We start from the raw sequence: 18,927 nt of genomic DNA on the forward strand, positions 1-18,927 counted from the left end.
TGTGCTTTCACTTGGTCGGGAAAATTTTACTATTAGCGTGTGTAGATCCACCTCACCCCTTTTCATGGCTGTATAGTGTTCCATTGTGTGATGTACCATAGTTGAAGCAGTCCTTTATGGATAGACCCTTACCAGTACTATTGCTGGTATTGCTGCAGTGAACAAATTTGCACAATATTTTTACACAGTCTGTATATTTGTCAGATAAAATCTTAAAAAAAAGAATTACTGTGCCATATGTTTTTCTTTTTTTTTTTTTTTAGGAAGGGCATTGTTCAGAAAAAGCAGTCTTCTGTTCCCTTCTTTCACTGGTGTACGCTGGCACCATGATGCCTTAAGCTATGGAATTCTTGTGGGGCTCTGTCAGGCCTGCCCAGGGTCTATGAACTTTCCAAGTGTAACTAGGTGTTATTCCAATCCTGTGAACTGAGAATTCAGTATCTGCTTTTAAAAATATTTTTTTCAGGAATTTTCTGGTGCTCCAGTGGTTTATACTCCAAACTTCCAATGCAGGGGGAGTGGGTTCAATTCCTGGGCAGGGAACTAAGATCCCACATGCCTTGCAGCACAGCCAAGAAATCAAGATTTTAAAATGATATTTTTCTCATGATAATTAATGGCAAGTCACAATCATGAAATAATCACATAATTTCAGAATCAAATTCTAAAATTCTTTTCCAAAAAATTACAAGGAAAAAAAGTTATCTTAAATATGAAAAATGGCTGCCTTTTAATGTTTGAAATGCTATGGAGAAGCCTTCAAAGTTAAGAATGCATAGAGGTAGTAATGTTTTAAAATATCCCTGGCCAGAGGGGACTGGGTAGTAGAATGCATGAGCAACTCTTCGCAGATTCTTCTACAAACTTTAATGTGCATCTCAAATGCATTGTTCTAAGTGAAGAAGCCAGTATCAAAAGGCTGGATGATTCTATTTATATGACATTAAGGAAAAAAAGGCTTCCCTGGTGGCTCAGTGGTAAAGAATCTGCCTGCAATGCAGGAGATGAGGGAGACAAAGATTTGATCCCTACGTCGGGAACTCCTCTGGAGGAGGGCATGGCAGCACACTCCAGTATTCTTGCCTGGAGAATCCCACGGACAGAGGAGCCTCGTGGGACACAACTGAAGCGACCTAGCACGCACATAGGCACAGAAGAGGCAAAGCTGCTGGTATGGAGAATGGACCCACAGTTCCCAAGGGTGAAGGTTGGTGGGTTGCGGGGTTGGGGGGCTTGACTGCAAAGGGACAGACAGCATGAGGGAATTGGAGGGCGATGTATCCTAAACATGGTGATGGTTATATGACTTTGTCAAAACCACACCCCAAAGTGTACATTTTAGTGTATGTAAGTTTAAAAATAAGTTTTCAAAAATAACAAAAACGTGCAGAGTCCCAACACAGTCCCCTTTGAACTTCTTTCTGAGATGAGCAGGAGCTTCATCTGTCTGGCACTGGCTCTTTTACCCATGTCTTCAGATATAATGGCTGGAGCTAGGATTCAGCAGTCCGCCAATTGAGCACCCCAGTCATTCAGGTGCTCTTCCATCTTTGCTCCCAGCTAAGGGGTGATTCTCCAGGCACAACTCCTCTTCTCACCACTATACCTCCCCATTCCCATCAGCAAGGAGGGGTGAAGAAGAAACTGCCTTACAGTGTGCGGCAAGTCCCTTGTGTCCTTTACTGGCCAGGTGCTTGGAGTTCTGGTCTTGGACTGATATGAATAGATGCTGTCCACTGGTTTTTCGCAAGTAACTAGGGCTTTTGTGCACTAAAAGATTTTTACAGTTCCAGGTGGTTTTTTTTTTTTTTAATATCTTAGTTATTAAGCTGTGATTAAAAGTCTAATTTGTGTCTTTACAAATCCTGTTATAACTACAGACTGCTTGGTTTTGTATGTAAATCTGAACATTTATTTTGGTTCATCTCTGACTGATGTTCAATTAATTCAAAACGTAATGGGTTAAACCAGCAGTCCCCTAAATCTTTGGCACCAGGGACCGGTTTCATGGAAGACAGTTTTTCCATGGACCGGGGGTGGGGGAGGTGTTGAGGTGGGGGTGAGGGGTGGTTTGGGATGATTCAAGAGCGTATTTTGTGCACTTTATTTCTAATCTAATGCTACCACTGATCTGACAGGAGGTACCCATACTGGTCCAAGGCCCAGAGGTTGGGGACTCCAGGGTTAAACCATACATGTTACCCACATACTTAATCTAGTTTCCTTAGATTGAAAGTAAACCACATATTTAATCTGTTTGATTTGCACAAACACTTCCCATAGTTAATATGAAAGACCTAAAATCTGCTGAAATCTTCCTAAGCATTCAAATACTAACATATCTAAGTCTAAACTCATAGATTTAATCAATCAAAATCTTTTAAACATTGTTTACAAACTTAATTAAACTTTCATAGCATTTTAAAATTATAATTACAGGTCTAATTTCAAATTCCTTTAAGCATTTCAAATTAAATTCAAAGTACCAGATCCTCTAATCCTTTAAATGGGTTAACTATTTCAAATATCTTAAACAACAAAACATCATAATAATCAGAAATGTATTCCTCTGTTTGACATGGATTACTGACATTGTGTATTTGATTTACTTCCCATAATCTTGTGAGTATTTTGACACCTGTGCCACCAAGGTGAGATAGTCTATCTAAATGCAAGACTCTAATTCGTTCATGGCCAGAGATTCTGGGCTGAGCACAGAATTGGTTGCTGCTTCTGCAGTGGTTCTACCCTCCTGCTCATATTGGGTTGGCCAAAAAGTTCACTTGGGGTTTTCCCATACACACTAATGTATGAAAACCCCGAAGGAAATTTTTGGTCAGTCCTATAGTAATAGTAATGGGATTCTCAAGACCACCTCATATGTTTTACCTCATGCAGTTACTTTACTTTTACCTCCTCTGCATCTTTTAATGGCCTGATTAACATCAGTGGAGCTTCTGCATACACTACTTAGATTGTAATTACTACCTCATTAAATTCTGCTTTTTTCATTTATTACTTTTTAAAAACTGACTCATCCACCTTACTCTCATCACAATCGTTGAAGGAAGCAACATATCAAGATTTTTCATGTATTTAGTCCTTAGCTTTCTTGATGAAGAGAAAACAGTCTTGAAGAAATAAGAGTTGACCCTTGAACAACTTGGATTTGAACTACAGGGTTCGCTTATATGTTGATTTTTTCTGATAATAAATACTACATGATCCACAGTTGGTTGGATCTGAGAATGCAGAACTGGGGATATGGAGGAAGCAGTCTTATACAGAGGGACAACTATAAGTTACACAGATTTTTGACTGCTGGAGTGGTAATAACCCCTGTGCTCTTCAAGGGTTGACTGTATAGTGGTTAATGCATGTTTCCGTGAGAGACATCTGTGGTTTTAGATTAAATTTGTTCTACATTACTTTCAAAAGAAGGCAGTATCGGAGGTAACCATTTAACACTAATCCATTCATTCATTCATTGTGTGTCTGTCATGCAGGTACTGTGGTAGGTGAGGGGATATGTGCCCATAAGACACAGTCCGCCCCTGGAAGGAGCTCGCCAAAATCAAGTCTACAATAGGAGCAAACCCACTCACTTATGTCCTCTATACCTTTGATCAAATCATCAAATCATCTTAGCCAAGGCCATGATCATAAGTAAACTTCGAACCCCCACATAAGGAAAAACAACACAGTTTTCACATGGATACTCACTGAGAATGAGTAGTTAAGAGAAGCAAGTACTTTCATTTTCTCCATCAGCTTGCTTGATTGATCTTGTTGGGTTCCTTCCAAGGCCCTGGCAGGGGCCTTAGAAATTTATTCAAGTAGTTCATATGATTTTGTAAAATCTGCAAAGGTAAGCAGAAGATTTGAGTCTCATCAAAGCTGGATCAAAACAGAATTTCCTTCCCATCAGAAATAAAGTCAATAATGCAGGGTATATAGTTAATCATACTACATGTTTTTTCTCCTTTTTAAACTTAAAAAAAAAATAAGACTCATGCAAAATAGAATTGATCAATCCCTGTGTTTGGAGGGCACAAACAAGGAGCAGTGCTACTAGCACAAACAGCAGCACATATGTGGGTGAAGTTGCATGTTTTATGAATCCTTCTATCAGTCATGATTAAGAAGACTCAAATATCCTATTCTCTTAATTACAAAATGATATTACAAAACTGTCTTAAATAGAGGTGGTCAGTGTGTGCATGCTAAGTCACTTTAGTCGTGTCTGACTCTTTGCGACCCTATAGACTGGAGCCTGCCAGGCTTCTCTGTCCATGGGATACTCCAGGCAAGAATCCTCCTCCAGGGGATCTTCCTGATCCAGACAACTAACTCAAGTCTCCTATGGCTCCTGCATTGCAGGATTCTTCACCCCTGAGCCACCGGGAAGCCTGATCACAGTAGGCGCCACAAAACCTGAATGCCTCCCCTGGTGAGTTCTGAGGACTTCAAATATAGAACAGGATTTGGACTTTACCCAGGGTAACGGGGTTAACAGGAGTAGAGGATGTTGTGGGCTGACTGACATGGAGCCTGGAAGGAAGGCTGAAAACAGAGGGACTGGAAGTTCATACACTAGAGGCTCAGCGAGTGATGGTTTCCAACATTTGGTGTTTCTTCCACATTTGAAATATCATAGTTTATGTCTTTTAAAAACGAATCTAAGAATTGATTTTAAAAAAAGCACACCTGTTGATTCAACTCAACCAACTTTATTTTAATTGCATTAATTTCTGCATTTAATGTTCAGACCTTGTTTCTAATCACGCATTTAAGGTGGTAACTTTTCCTCAAGGATTGCTTTGACTTCATTCCGCAGGTTATGCTGCATGTTCATAGCGACCCGGTCAATAATTAAAGCAATGATGCCTATAAGGCATTTAGCACACTTACTCCGCAATACTGGTTAGCTGCTTTAACCTTATCCTGTACTCGGCCAACAAGCAATTATCTGTTAGTCTTAGGACACCAGGTCCTGCCTTTCCCCACTTTTCCGCTTGTAACTCCTCCTAGCCCCTAGTGGGCGGAACCTGGCCTTCACGCCCTTAGACTCCATCCCCGTCAGGTTCCCTTGACACCACGCAGGTGCTAACCCATTCTATTAAACTGTCTCCTTCCGCTTTCTAAAAGCGGCTCTGGGACATCGACGGGAAAATAGTCCCTCGGCAAGGGAGTTCTTTTCCCGAGGAGGCGGCACTAGGGCGGGGCTTAAGAGCGAAAGGAACAGGAAGTCCGCGATCCCCGTGGCGGGATTGGGCTCTGCGCTCTGAGTGGGCGGGCTCAGGGAAGCGGAGGGATTCATCTCTGGCGGCGGGAGGCCCGCCGCCTCCATTTAAGGAGGGGAGTGCGGCGCTGGTGGCAGTTGCTGTGGTTTCTGTGTTCGGGTGGTTTGGTTCTCTTGGGAGTGTAGGTTCACGGACTTAAGTGTCCCGCGTCCAAGTCCAGCTGTCTGTGGCCGCCGATCTGGAGGTCAGGAGCTCAGCTTCCCTTCTTCGGACCAGCCAGCCCCCTGTATTGCCTTCGCCAATTGGTGCCCATATTTAGGTCGGCTTCGGCGAGGCTGAGGAGAAGGCCGCCGGCAGGATGTTCAAAAACACATTCCAGAGCGGCTTCCTCTCCATTCTCTACAGCATCGGCAGCAAACCCCTGCAGATCTGGGACAAAAAGGTCAGGGGCTGAGGGCGGCGACGGGGCGAGGTCTCTGGGCTGGGTCTGGGGTGGCAGGTAGTTGTGACGAGCTGGGGCCTGGGGGAGGCCAGGAGATCTCTGCTGTGCCCTGGCCCCAGCCTGGGGTGATTGAGGCGCGAGGTAAGGGCATCGTGTAAGCAGAGGAGGTGCATGTGGGGTGGGCGTGGCTGGAGTTTAAGTGTCCTGCGGCCACGGTGTGGACCAGTGTCCCTCGCCGCAGACTTGACGGACAGGCGGTTCTTTAGCTTAGATTTCCCCACTTGTGTGGTGGGGTTGATAGTACCCGTCTAACAGAGTGAAAAGCGTCAAGTCACATGAGGTTGCTTTGGGAAAGTGCAGATGAAAGAAACTGCTGTTCACTGATTTCACAAGTATTTACTGATATCCTGTGTTGTGCCAGGCGCTGTGCTGGGCACTGGACACAGAGCCATTGTCCCAGGCTCCCTTATAGAGGCACAGCCAGTTTAGGTTTCATTCATTTGCTCCCTTCCTCTCACTGATCCCAACGGAGCCGGAATTCGGTGGTCTTTGGCACCTGCTCCACACTCACTGTGACTCGGGGTCTGTGCTCTGCCTCCAGTGACTGATCTCCATCAGGAAAATTGCAAAATGGTGATAAAGTCTTGTTTAGGTTAACGTGTTCAAAGCCAAGTACAAGCCTCATCATCTTTATTCAGGCATCCACTGGGTGATACTTCTGCTGACTCCAGGGGATGGTGACCCTGTCCACATTCTGGAGATGTTGATTAGGGGGCATGTGTGCCTAGCAGTCTATGAGTTGGTTCACACTTAACTACTATGTTATTTCCTTTCTTAGGCAAATTCTCAGTTATCTGTACCCTTTTTTGAATATAAGTTAATATAAAGCACTCTTACCATGGAAGACAGGTGACTTAGTACTGCACTCCTCCAGGGAAGATGGAGAGAGGTGGTATGTTGAATGCTGTTTTTATAGAGAAGGATGTGGGATCATCTAAATAAGCAGTTTACTGGCAATGAGGTCAAGAATCTTGGATTTCATCTCAGAACAAGTCCCTGTCTTCATCTTCCCGCATCCACAGATGAAGGTTTTTCGGCCACGGAGAGACAGAACACAGCCAGCCTTCTTTCTGCCTGTTGCTGCTACGCAATTCTTCGTTCTGAGATCAGCTTTCGGGGTGGTGTATTCACAGTGTCATTTTTATAAGATAGTTGAAAGATCTGAAAGTAACGAGTTTAGCCTTATGCATGTGTGAGAAACCTGATCAGCTTCTCTTCTTTCACAGTGATTCTGTTCCCAGACTACATCTAATGCTGGGACTTACTTTTTACACAAGAAAGCGGTTCCTTAATTGCTTTCCTACATTACTGAGTTTGTCAGTTCCATGGTTTTGTTCACATTGGATTAAAAAACCTTGTAAACTCTGAAATTGTACCTCTACAAAGAGAGCTCAAAATGAGTGTAACTGGGAACTTTGTAAGCATGATGGCTTCTCAGCTGTTGTGGTGGCGGTTATTTAGTTGCTAAGTCGTGTCTGACTTTTTGCAACCCCCTGGATTTTACAGGCAAGAATACTGGAGTAGCTTGCGATTTCCTTCTCCAGGGGATCTTCCGGACCCAGGGATTGAACCCACATCCCCTTCATTGGCAGGTGGATTCCTTACCACTGAGCCACCTGGCTTGACTTAATCATGGATTGTCCAAAGTTGAGAGAGTGGATTGTGTGCCAGTTGAACTTGGGGTTGTAACAAAAGTGTCAGTAGAAGGCAATTAAAATAGAGAATGGGACTCGCTGTAGGAGAACTTTTCAGAGCAGGTCAAAGAACTTAAGTCCAATTCCAGTGTTAGAGAGGCTTCAGCATTTGTATTAAGTGAAACTTCTATCAGAGTTGCCCCATTTTAACCCTTCTGGGCTTGATCTTTTGTGGTGTGTTTTATTTTTCAACTGCAGTTTTTTGACTAGTCAACATGTTTACAATACAGAATATAAAAGCAGAGTAACCATAGTGCACTGTGTCCCTTAACAACGCCACTAGAGGTCAGATGGTACCTTAATGACATAAACGTGTGTGAAAATATTGTTAGATCACCTGGCAGGGCTATGTGGAGTAAATTAAGCAGACATTTTGGCAAAGAAAACCTTTAGAGGAATTCTCATTTTAAGGAAAATTCTTATAATAGGGAGTTAAATGTTTCTACTCTTTTTATTTAGACTAGATTGAAAAGTGTTTATCTGTGAATTTTTCCCCTTGGGACAAGGGAAGGAAAAGAAGGAAAAAAGGGAAAGTTTGGGGCCATATCCATAGGCTTGGTGTATATGTGTGCCTTTTCTCAGCTATATTACGAAGTCCTCAGACAGTGTTGGGAATCCAGTCCAGAAGGGGAAATGCTGGGAATTGACATACTTAACAAGGGTTTATTGAGCAATAGCTAAGTGAGGCATTGTGTAGATTTGGGAAGATACAGAGTTAGAGAAGACATTTCCCCCACTCCCATGATTCTGAATAAGGCAGAGTTATAATAAGGGCAAAGGTTGATGGAAGGAAGGAAGGATGGCCCACACTTACCTAGAAATGCCCCTGCCCTCTGCTCGTAGGTGCTTTTGGCTCTAAGTGCCTGTTTTTAGTTATTACATATTTTGATTTCACAAAACTTTACTATTCTTCCTGAATTTATGGAGAGAGAGTTTCTGACATTTGTTTACAGCGAAGAACAGTCTTGGAAAAATTAGGTTTAGTTTCTGTTTAGGCTCTGCGTCTTGTGAATGTGAGAAGTGAATGCTATAGTCATAGTAATAGTGGATTTGCAAATTCACTTTGTGGGTGTGGCTACATTTACAACACCTCCGTTGATCTGACACGCTGACGTTAGCCCTTCCCCCGTGTCATCCTTCAACTCTCAGCTTAAACACTATTTCAGTGGGAACTTAAGTTAGGTCTCCTGTGCGCTCCTGTGGTGTTCTGTATCAGACCGTGTGGCAGTTGCCTATTTATTGTGTATCTTCCACTAGACTACAGGTTCCTTAAGGGGAAGACTAGTATCTTACCTGGAAACCCCAGTGCTAGGTGTTGTCAGACACCTTGAATTTGCGTCCTGGCTCCGACACAATGTCCTGGCTGTGGAACTTTGAGCAAGTACTTCACTCAGTTCTCTCATCTTGTAATAACGCCGCCTGCTTCTCCTGGTTACGATGATTAAATGAAGAGGTATATAAATGCTTAGCAACAGTTAGGGCATACAGTATTAAACAAAGCAGGGAACTGAGGCATTTGCTCAAGAGTAAAGGAATAGTTTATAACTGAGCCCAATAGTCAGATGCCTAGGAACAGGAAGTACAGGAAATTCAGATTTCTGAAATTAGGATAATTTAGTCATTGTGCCATGGCTTTCCCAGTCCAAAACCATGGCTCTCAGGACACATAGCCTGTGGGCTGGTACCTGCTTAACTGGTTCTCCAGGCTCACCTCCCTATCTAGCAGTGACTTCCTGCTGAGCTGAAAGAAGTCTGGTCTCTCTCAGCTTCGGCTTTTTGCACTTGCCAGCCCCTCTGCTGGGACCCACTCCTTCTTTTCCACCTTAATTAGCCTTAGGTCACAGCTCAAAGGCATTTCCTCAGGTTAGGTTAATTTATATCCACTTCTATATCCTTTTCATCAAACTTGAAATTAGTTTCTCAAGATCTGTATTCCTGGCTGGATGGTAAGCTTCCTGATAGAGACCTTTGTAGTTTTTCAAACCAAGAGTGTAGGAGAAATTAGGGGCTTCCCCGGGGCTCAGCAGTAAAGAATTCACCCGCAATGCTGGAGATGAAGGTTTGATCCCTGAGTTGGGAAGATCCCTTGGAGGAGGGCATGGCAGCCCACTCCAGTATTCTTGCCGGGAAGATCCCACTGACAGGGAGAAAGGAGCCTGGGGGGCTGCAGACCCTGGGGTTACAAAGAGTTGGACACTATTGAAGCGACTGAGCACCCACACACTGATGGTTTAGGGGGTAAAAAATCCACCTGCAATGCAGGAGACACAGGTTCGATCCCTGGGTCGGGAAGATCCCCTGGAGGAGCAAATGGCAACCCACTCCAATATTCTTGTCTGAAAAATCCCACGGACAAAGGAACCTGGTGGGCTACAATCCAAAAAGTCACAAAGAGACAGGACTGAGTGACTAAACACAAACGCATATACAGGGATTTCTTAATCCTTTAACTTCTGAGATCAGCAAATACTACATTATTAAAGGGCTCTTTATATTTAATGTAAACATTACTTCTGATTTGTAGAGAAAATACCGGGAGGTTCCATTCCCACTTAGACTGATATAAAACATGTAACTTTGAGTCTTTACCGGTAATATCCTTAAAGTCTGCTACATGAGATTGTTAATTCATACAAGCGTCTCTGTCTTTCTTTCCTCTCATCTTGTCTTTTTCTCAGCTGCTGCTGATCCTCCACTTTCCCAGAGTATTAGAACCATAGTTTTTGTGGTTGTTGCTGGAAGATATTAGATTTCCGTTCAGTTCCTAATTTTAAAAATGAATGAAGTCTCTTTGCAGAAAAAAAAAGTTCCCACACCGTAGTTTTTAATTAGCAAACCTTGTTAGTACATGTTAAATTAATGCAGTTTCCAATAGTAGACTTGAGAGCATTTGGACATGAACATGCTAGCACTTTTTTTTTTTTTTTTTTTTTTCCAGATTATCCCTGGGTCAGTCTGAGGATGTTCTTCATTATTCCTAATGATAGCTTTTACTGTAATTGGGCAAAGGCCTGGGTTTTAGTTACACTTGCCCTTTCACGGCATTGTTAGGAAGAGACTGGTTATGGTACACAAAGTCGTCCTTGCGTTGAAAGGCTGTTTGTAGACGCAGAGTTGTCTGCTGTTTGGTTAGTCCCGGTTAAGTGCTGCAGAAGGGGAGCAGCCTTTGACCCACTGGTGCCTGCAAGGCCCAGGCCTTGAGACCGCTATGCCCAGCTCTCCCCACAGAGGTCTCCCTCCGCCTGTTTTCTGACTTAGAGCCCAGCTTCTAGCTCAGGGTGGAAACTTTCCTGCTGAAATGGACAGCTCTAAAGGCTTAATGTAAATTGGAACATGTGTCATTAAGACTAGGGTGCCAGATGGCCCAAGGGCTCAGCTGTCTGCCACGATAAGTGGGTGGGGCCAGAGAAAAGTGGGAGTAGGGAGTGGATACAGCTCCTGTTATTTTTAAGGCAGCATTGGACAGCCTCCTCCCCATCCCAGTAGTATTTTCCCCGCCTCAGCTTGACCCTCTTCCCTGGGGCTTACATTGGGAAAGAAAAAAAATCTGTGTTCTTTATTAGTTGCCCCAGCAACCATGGAAAGCCTGGGAGAGTGATTGCAAAAAAGGGCTTGAAGGCTCCCTTTTGCTGTCCGCAGAGGCTGAGACCCATTCTGATTGCTAATTGCCGGTAGCCTGGGGTTCTGAAGCTTCTAAAGTACCTCCAGCTCATGGGTGGGGGTGGGAGTGGGGGTGGGAGGGGAGGTGTTCCTGAAATTAAAATGTGTAAGATTGGCTTTATTTTTTTATTATTATTATTTTGGAGGAATGAAACACTCATAGGTCACACTACAGGAACGTGTCATGAAACAAAAAGAATTAGCAAGTCAGAGGGCTCTCCCGGTGGCTCAGTGGTAAAGAATCCACCGGCAATGCAGGAAATGCAGGTTGGATCTCTAGGTCAGGAATATCCCCTGGAGGAGGTAATGTCAACCCACTCCAGTGTTCTTGCCTGGAGAATCCCATGGACAGAGGAGCCTCGGGGGCTCCGGGTCCATAGGGTCGCAAAGAGTCAGACATGGCTGAAGTGACAGAGCACACACAGCAATTCAGAAACAAAAGATACTTTCTAATTTAGATGAAGGAAGTAAAATAAAACCTACTTACACCACGAGCAATAAATGCTACCCAGTTCATTTTATCTTCATTTCACAGTGAGGCCTGCCTGGTGGCCTCTGAACTGGAAGGAGGTAAGGAAAGGAAGTTGATGCTTTCTGAGGCCGTGTATCTTAGTATCCATGTTTGTCAGAAGCTGGACTGGGGAGGGGGTTGCTTCCTGGAAGACCTTGACAAGCTAAGGCAGTGACAGCCAGATTGCCAGGGTGTTGGGAGGCCTTGCCCCAAATTGACCACCTCTCTTTCTCCTTTGATCCTAGTTTGAGAGCTTAGAGAAAGGTTTTGGGAGGTTTCCTACTCTTTAACTGCTCATATCTCTGGTTAATTACACCCCATCCCCACTCCACTCTTTTCTTCCAGTGAATTTGTATCTACAAGCGCTTAAAACTTAATGAAGAAGAAAAATCATAATTCACTAAGAAATCAACTCAATTTGATTTTAAAGCTCTGGCAGTTTGTGTGACAATACCTGTGCTTTTCTTCTTTGAGGATTGAACTTTGTTCTTGGGCAAAGCTCTATTTAGACTCTTCTCACCACTGGGCAAGTTAAAACTCTAGAGAGACTGGTGGGTATTCCTTCAAAAAAACTGCCTTTTTCTCCTCTGGGTTCTTGAGTTTTCATGGGCTGCGTTAATTAATTTTGTAAGAATTAAGTTTGTGAGTGTGGATGTTGATGTGAAAGAGATTTCTCTTAAACTCTGACAATCCAACTTTAATTTGCCTCTGGGCCAGAAGTCTATAAGAATACACAAAGTCTGTTTTGGCTTTTAGTCTGTTGGCTTCTGCTTGCAGTATAAGGCATTGTTTTCTTCTGTAAAGACCTGAGTGGTCACATTTACTGGAGTGAAGTCGTATGCTGTAAACTTTGAGATGGGCAGAAGGCAAGTTTCCTAACATTTCCTCCCTGTGTAATCTGGCTGAGTTTTCTGGAGCTGAGGGAGGCTTCCTGTCCACTGTGATCTGAGAGGCCATCCAGGATGTAAGATCTGAGATCACGCTGCTTTTTTTTTCCTTTTAATTTGGCTATGCCAGGTCTTAGTTGCAGCACCAGGGACCTTTCATTGTGGCAAGTGAACTCTTGGTTGCAGCATGTGGGATCTAGTTCCCTGATAAGGGATCCAACCCAGGCGGCCTGCATTGGGAGTTCTGACTCCTAACCACTGGACCCCAGAGAATTCCAGGAGGTCACACTTTTAAACAATGTTGGATAAATTGCAACACGTTGCCTTTTAGCAATAGTAGTTTCTGGACCCCGATTACTTAATTCTTTGTTTTTAACCATCTGTTTGGTTTGTTGCCTTCTGTACCTTTTTAAGAATGAAGTTACTCTTCAGAGAATAATTAGTAGTGTGTTATAAAATTAGTAGGGTACTGTCAGCTCTTATCAATGTGACTACATCATATTATATGGAAAAATTTCTGGATGAATTCCTCCTTTACCAACTAGTCAGCCTGATTTTCCACAGCAGCTGTGGGCTAGCAAATAGAGGAGGAATATTGCCACTTTGGGAGCATTTATATGGGGAATGAGGTGGGCAGTGTTGGCATGTGCTACACAGATCCAAGTCTTTGTGCTCTTAATCTCCTCTGGAAAGAGGCCCAGATTTCAAAGCAGGAGGGCATTGGATGTTGCCAGCTTTGTTTGAGAAGCACTTCAATGTGATGTCTGTGACTTGAGAATCCAGAAATGCTGCCCTGGCAGAGATCCGGGGCCCATGCACCCGGAATTCTGTCTCTAACAATGGGTCCCGAAGGGGGATTTGTGGGAAGGCATTCTTGATGCTGGCAACTGCACTGTCTTTGCGATATACCCTGGGATCTCTAGCCTCCCATAATAGTTCATGGTGGATATGTCATCCAGGAATTTTTAAAAAACCCTCCTTGAATCTCTTCAGATGTGCCGACTCTTAGCGTGACAAATTCCAGAAGTCAGCAAATATTTGAATGCTTAGTTTATGCCTAGCCGAGTACTAAGCATTGTAGAACATACAAAGTGTTTCATACTCTATCCTTACCCTTGAGCTTATACTTTTTTGAGGCGACAAGACTCAGTTACATCTTGCAGAAAAAGATGGGCAGTAATACCCGATGTCACCTGGGGAATACCAGGCACACCACATGTGGATCAAGTTCACAGTAACCAAGCTCAGAGACTGAGGTCTCAAGACAGAATGCCGTGTTACCAATAATCCATGTTGAACAGTGTAACTGTCAGAGTCAGTGTGGTTTTCTCTCCCATACGCAAGTCTAACGGTGAGCCACGTGATGAGTCATTGACTGTGACAACGCAGGCAGCTGTTTTCCCTCTACCCATTAAGAGACCACATGCTTACCTTTCTGGTGCATGCAGTTCTAACCTTGCTTGATCTTCTTCATGTGTTAATACATTCAGCCCGAAGAGGCCAGCCCCATCTCAGAAGTGCCTTCGTGTGTCTCTGTTCTATCCATATAAAGTGCTCGAATGTAATACTTGAAGATAATTGTGCTTTCCTAAATAATTTTTGAGAGGAGGAGTCCATACTGAATGATTCCTCTCCATCATATACCCCTACGTATGCTGCAAACAGTACAAAACAACGTAGGCTGAAGTGCTAAATTACATAGTTTGGGCTGCATGAGCCAGGAAACAAATCAGAGAGAAGAGAGGTCAGTGTAGGCTGAAAATGCTAAAGAAGGCTTCTGTGTGCGGCTCAGATGGGACTTGAGTTCATACTTGAAAAAGTAGAAACTTAGGGAAAAGAAGATAGGGAAGTGCGAAGTCAGAGTAAACCTCAGGGAATAATATGTTCACTTTTGGGTTGCCACCCTCCCTGTCGCTGACACTCAGCATTTGGCCTTTCTGGCCACAGAACTATCTGTGTGAGGCAGTATCGGGCAGTGGAAAGCCTGGTTGTTGCTCCTGCTTTCCTTACTTAGGGCCCGTCATCTGCACTCCCTGCCTATCAGTGTCCACATGTGTCAAGTGGAAACACCACCAATGACCTTGTGTGTTTTTTTTTTTTAACATTTATTTGTTTGTTTGATCTTTGGCTGCCCTGGGTCCTTACTGCTGCTTTCGGGCTTTCTGTGGTTGCAGCGCGCGGGAACCAGCCTTCCTTGCAGTGGACGGGCTTCCCATTGCGGTGGCTTCTCTTGCCGTGGAGCACAGGCTCTCGGTGCACGGACTTCAGGAGCTCAGTTGTCACAGCCCCTGGGTTGTAGAGCCACAGGCTCATAGCTGAAGCTCACGGGCTTAGTTGTTCCACGTCACGTGGAATCTTCCCAGACCAAGGATCAAACCTGTGTCCCCTGCATTGGCAGGCAGAGTCTTATCCCAGGGAAGTCTGACCTTGTGATTTTTGTTGTTGGTCTTGTTAGGACTAAGATTGCTGTTTTTGTTAGGACTGTTCCTAGTGCTTGGCAGACACTTGGTAAACATTAGCTAAATTGAAATTGAATTGATTTCTTTGGGAAGAAATTGGTCCTGATTTATAGATGGCCCAGTTATCTGCAGTTCCTGTGGTGGTTGATTGGGCCCTGTCTAGAGGTAATTGCATGGCTTATTTACATATAAACTTCAACATACCATGTCACAAACTTCTGTGTTAATGCCTCTTGGGCTACTGTAGTTTTCTTTAAATAGTTGCATTCAGCCTTCGAAATCTTAACAAAATTATTGCCAAATATTTCAGTACTCACCAGTTTAATTTTCTCCCTTGTAGGTACGGAATGGCCACATCAAAAGAATCACTGATAATGACATCCAGTCCCTGGTGCTAGAGATTGAAGGAACAAATGTCAGGTAGGTTGCCAATCTGTTCTCCCAGAGACGTTGTATGCCCAGAGGCAGTACATGACAGAGGCTAATAGCAGGGACTGCAGAGCAAGACTGCCCCGTGTAAATCCGAGTGGATTTACTACTTAGGGCTCACCCTGCGAAGTTACTGTATCCCTCAGGCTTGTTTCCTCACCTGTAAAATAGGAATAAGAATAATACATCTTCCTTAGAGAATTATTGTGAAGATTAAATAAGTGAATATATATAAACCTGCTTATCACATAGTAAGGGCTGGGTAGGTCTTAGTTACCCCAGTGTGTCTGGGGGGAGGTGAGGGTGTTAGAGGAATCATCCAGTGGGTGGTCAGCATAGTTTTCAGTGTTACAATGGTCTTGGTTTTGGTTTTCTATCACTTAATAGTTTCTTAGAACAGAAGTAAATCTTTTCTCACGTGTGGAAAAACTTCATCCGATCTGCTGGCCTGGCTTTTGCTTTTCAGATACTTTCTTGTTGATGTCTAGTGCTGTGTTAAGCTTTTGTTTCAGAGTCCGGCACTTTTTTTAGAAGCATTAGCTTAAGGGTTGAGGGATCTTTGGATCTTTTAGATCTGCCTTCCAGCTTACCTCCTTGGGCTGAGTGTTAACTGCTGTGCATATGACAAAAGAAGAGGCTGGTGGTGTGTTTATTGGTGTTTACTCTTTCTACAGCACCACGTATATCACGTGTCCTGCAGACCCAAAGAAAACGCTGGGAATTAAACTTCCCTTCCTTGTCATGATCATCAAAAACCTGAAGAAATATTTTACCTTTGAAGTACAGGTAAGCATATGCATGTGAATCTGTACACTCTCGGCTATACCAGAGAGGTGGCCGGTCAATTTATGGGAAAAAAGTGACCGTAGGAAAAGTATCTTTATCCTTTTGAATGTATTCCTTTTTGCCTCTGCCATACACTTGATTCTGCCATTATTATTATGACATAATTTCAGTATTAGTAATCCGAATTTCATGCCCAGTTTTAAAAGAAGCAGTAACGCATCCAGCTAATCAATAGCTCTAAGATTTCAAAGCTTGAGAATTGGAAGAGTATCTACCTGGGAAGTTACTATTTAATATCAGGCTGGCTATTGTTGGTCTCTATTCCAGCATTCTTAGTTTTTCAAAGGGAAGAATGTTTATGGAATCATGCTATGGTCTGAGGGCCTGATGCATGTGTCATATGTCATAAGCAGCTGATGTTGTCCTGGCAACAGACAAGATAAACTCGCTGTTTCCGGGCCATCTGCGTCCAGTGTGACCCATGTAGGTCTGTTTATTCTCCCTTGGGTCTCAGCCTTGGGAAACCAGGCTGTGGGAGTTTCAGGTCCTGGTCTTACCAAGGTTGTTTGCTCCAAGATGGAATTACTGTGATTCTTCCTTTCCATATTTTGTAGGTACTAGATGATAAGAATGTGCGTCGGCGGTTTCGGGCAAGCAACTACCAGAGCACCACCCGGGTCAAGCCCTTCATCTGTACCATGCCCATGAGGCTGGACGACGGCTGGAACCAGATTCAGTTCAACCTGTCAGACTTCACTCGGCGGGCCTATGGCACAAACTACATTGAGACCCTCAGGGTGCAGGTATTGGCTCCTTTTCCAGAGGGAGCCCCAAACGGGAGACAGAACTCTGTGGCTTTCTGGCTAAAGTTCCCAAGTCACCGTTCGGGGGGCTTTCACCTCAGAGGCTCAGGACCTGTTCAGGCATCTGCTCAGTAATAGTAGGGAGTGTGGGGGTGATGTAGTCACTAAGTTGTGTCCAGCTCTTGCAACCCTGTGGACTGTAGCCCACCAAGCTGCTCTGTCCACGGGATTCTCCAGGCAAGTGTACTAGAATGGGTTGTCGTGCCCTCCTTCAGGGGATTTTCCTGACCCAGAGATCGAACCCACATCGCCTGCATTGCAGGCAAATTCTTTACCACTGAGCCACCAGGGAAGCCTCATGGTGGAGAATACAACAAGCAACATCTCCCTCTTGTCAGAATCTCCGCCTAAGCCAAGCAGAGGAGATGCCAAAGAGATGATGCTTATGACAGCGCTATGCGGGGTGAGGGGGCTGGAGGAGAGTCAGGAAAAAAAGGAAAGACAGTCATAATTTGCCTCTTACTTTAAGAGACTTATTTTAAGTCTTACATTCACAGATCCATGCAAACTGTCGCATCCGACGGGTTTACTTCTCAGACAGGCTCTACTCAGAAGACGAACTGCCAGCAGAGTTCAAACTGTATCTCCCAGTTCAGAACAAGGCAAAGGTGAGCCGGCTTTCCTCAGAGGAAGGCCAGATAGTGAGTTGGAGAAGCTGTGCCCCCGCAAAGGGCTGTGTTCTACACGGTCAGGTGCTGAGCCTCTCTCTGTTGACATGGAGTATGGAGGGCCTTTACATCAGAAGTTCTTAGGTCTGCCACCGGCAGGGAGTCAGGAATAATCCCATGAGCTGCTGTCTCACCTCCGTGAAGTGACCCTGCCTCTTGGGGGGCATCCTGCTCCTTCCTGACCCCAGGCCTTCCTTGCAGAATATCTTCCATCTGAACCTCGTCATCAGCCCCAGTTACTATCAGCCAACCCCTCCCCCTGGCATGATGACGGGTGCTTCTGGGCCTGCCCACTGCGGACACGTATGCACCGCCCCATGAGCCAGCACCCCCTTGAGTGCCCCCTAGAGGTAGGGGGTCACTGCCATTGACCCTCTGTTTTCTAATAACTTAAACTGATGCATTTGTTCTTTTTTTTTTCTTTCTTTCCCCTTCAGCAATAACTGGAATGCAGCTCAAGGGATAGACCCTGGATATGACTCTTAGTTTAAAAAGGAAACTATCTGGAGGACAATGCAAAAAAACAGATATTTATATTAGTTCACTGTGCTATGGTTCTTTTACCTACTGCTTGGCATCCCTTGTGGACGCCAGTGACTATGCCATGCGTTGTAAGTACAGTGGGGGATAAGCCGTCCTTTGATACGTGAATGCTGGAGTTTATCTCGCTGCCTGCCTTGATGTGTGGGGAGATAGATTTACCACGAACTTACAGAATTAAAGATGGTCCCGTAAGGCAGTTTCAGACCAATATTTCTTCCTATGGTTTGTTCTTTGTTTTATATGTTATCTAAATATATGTATATGCTGTGTAGCGCTCATAATCTGGAAATGAATAAAATGTTATATTCTTGGTTTGTAAATTTGTTCTTGGTTTGTGTGTGTGTGTGTGTGTTTTACATTGGTGACATTTCTCTTTCTTTATGGGATGAAAATAGAACTCTTTGTGAAGAACATCCCGTACATTCATGCGGTGAATTAGCTTGCAGTAAGCACTGAAAGAACAGGACATCTATAGATTCTGATTTGGAACAACTCCCAAGATAAACTAAATGGGAAGAAACATGAATTGCGTATCACCTAGAATCATCTTATTCTGCGGGGGCGGGTCTCAAGTGGAGCTTTAGACAAAGTGGCACGTGTTCCAGATTGCTCTTAAACCCCTTGGGAAGGTGTCACATTGGAGCCTCACTTGCTCTTGTGTGACCATCAGCCTCACTTGCCC

At 44.1% G+C, this 18,927-nt stretch overlaps 1 protein-coding gene across 1 annotated transcript; it reads left to right on the forward strand.

Moving 5' to 3' along the window:
• The first annotated feature begins 5,327 nt into the window (after positions 1–5,327).
• Positions 5,328–18,565, forward strand: CFAP20 (cilia and flagella associated protein 20). Its single transcript, XM_043437617.1, has 6 exons — positions 5,328–5,685; positions 15,297–15,376; positions 16,060–16,171; positions 16,786–16,974; positions 17,532–17,642; positions 18,140–18,565. The coding sequence occupies exons 1-6, from the start codon at positions 5,602–5,604 to the stop codon at positions 18,143–18,145; spliced, it is 582 nt and encodes a 193-aa protein (XP_043293552.1). The 5' UTR covers positions 5,328–5,601; the 3' UTR covers positions 18,146–18,565.
• Positions 18,566–18,927: the final 362 nt, after the last annotated feature.

This window comes from Cervus canadensis, chromosome 18 (genome assembly GCF_019320065.1).
Source record: "Cervus canadensis isolate Bull #8, Minnesota chromosome 18, ASM1932006v1, whole genome shotgun sequence".
Lineage (NCBI taxonomy): Eukaryota > Metazoa > Chordata > Mammalia > Artiodactyla > Cervidae > Cervus > Cervus canadensis.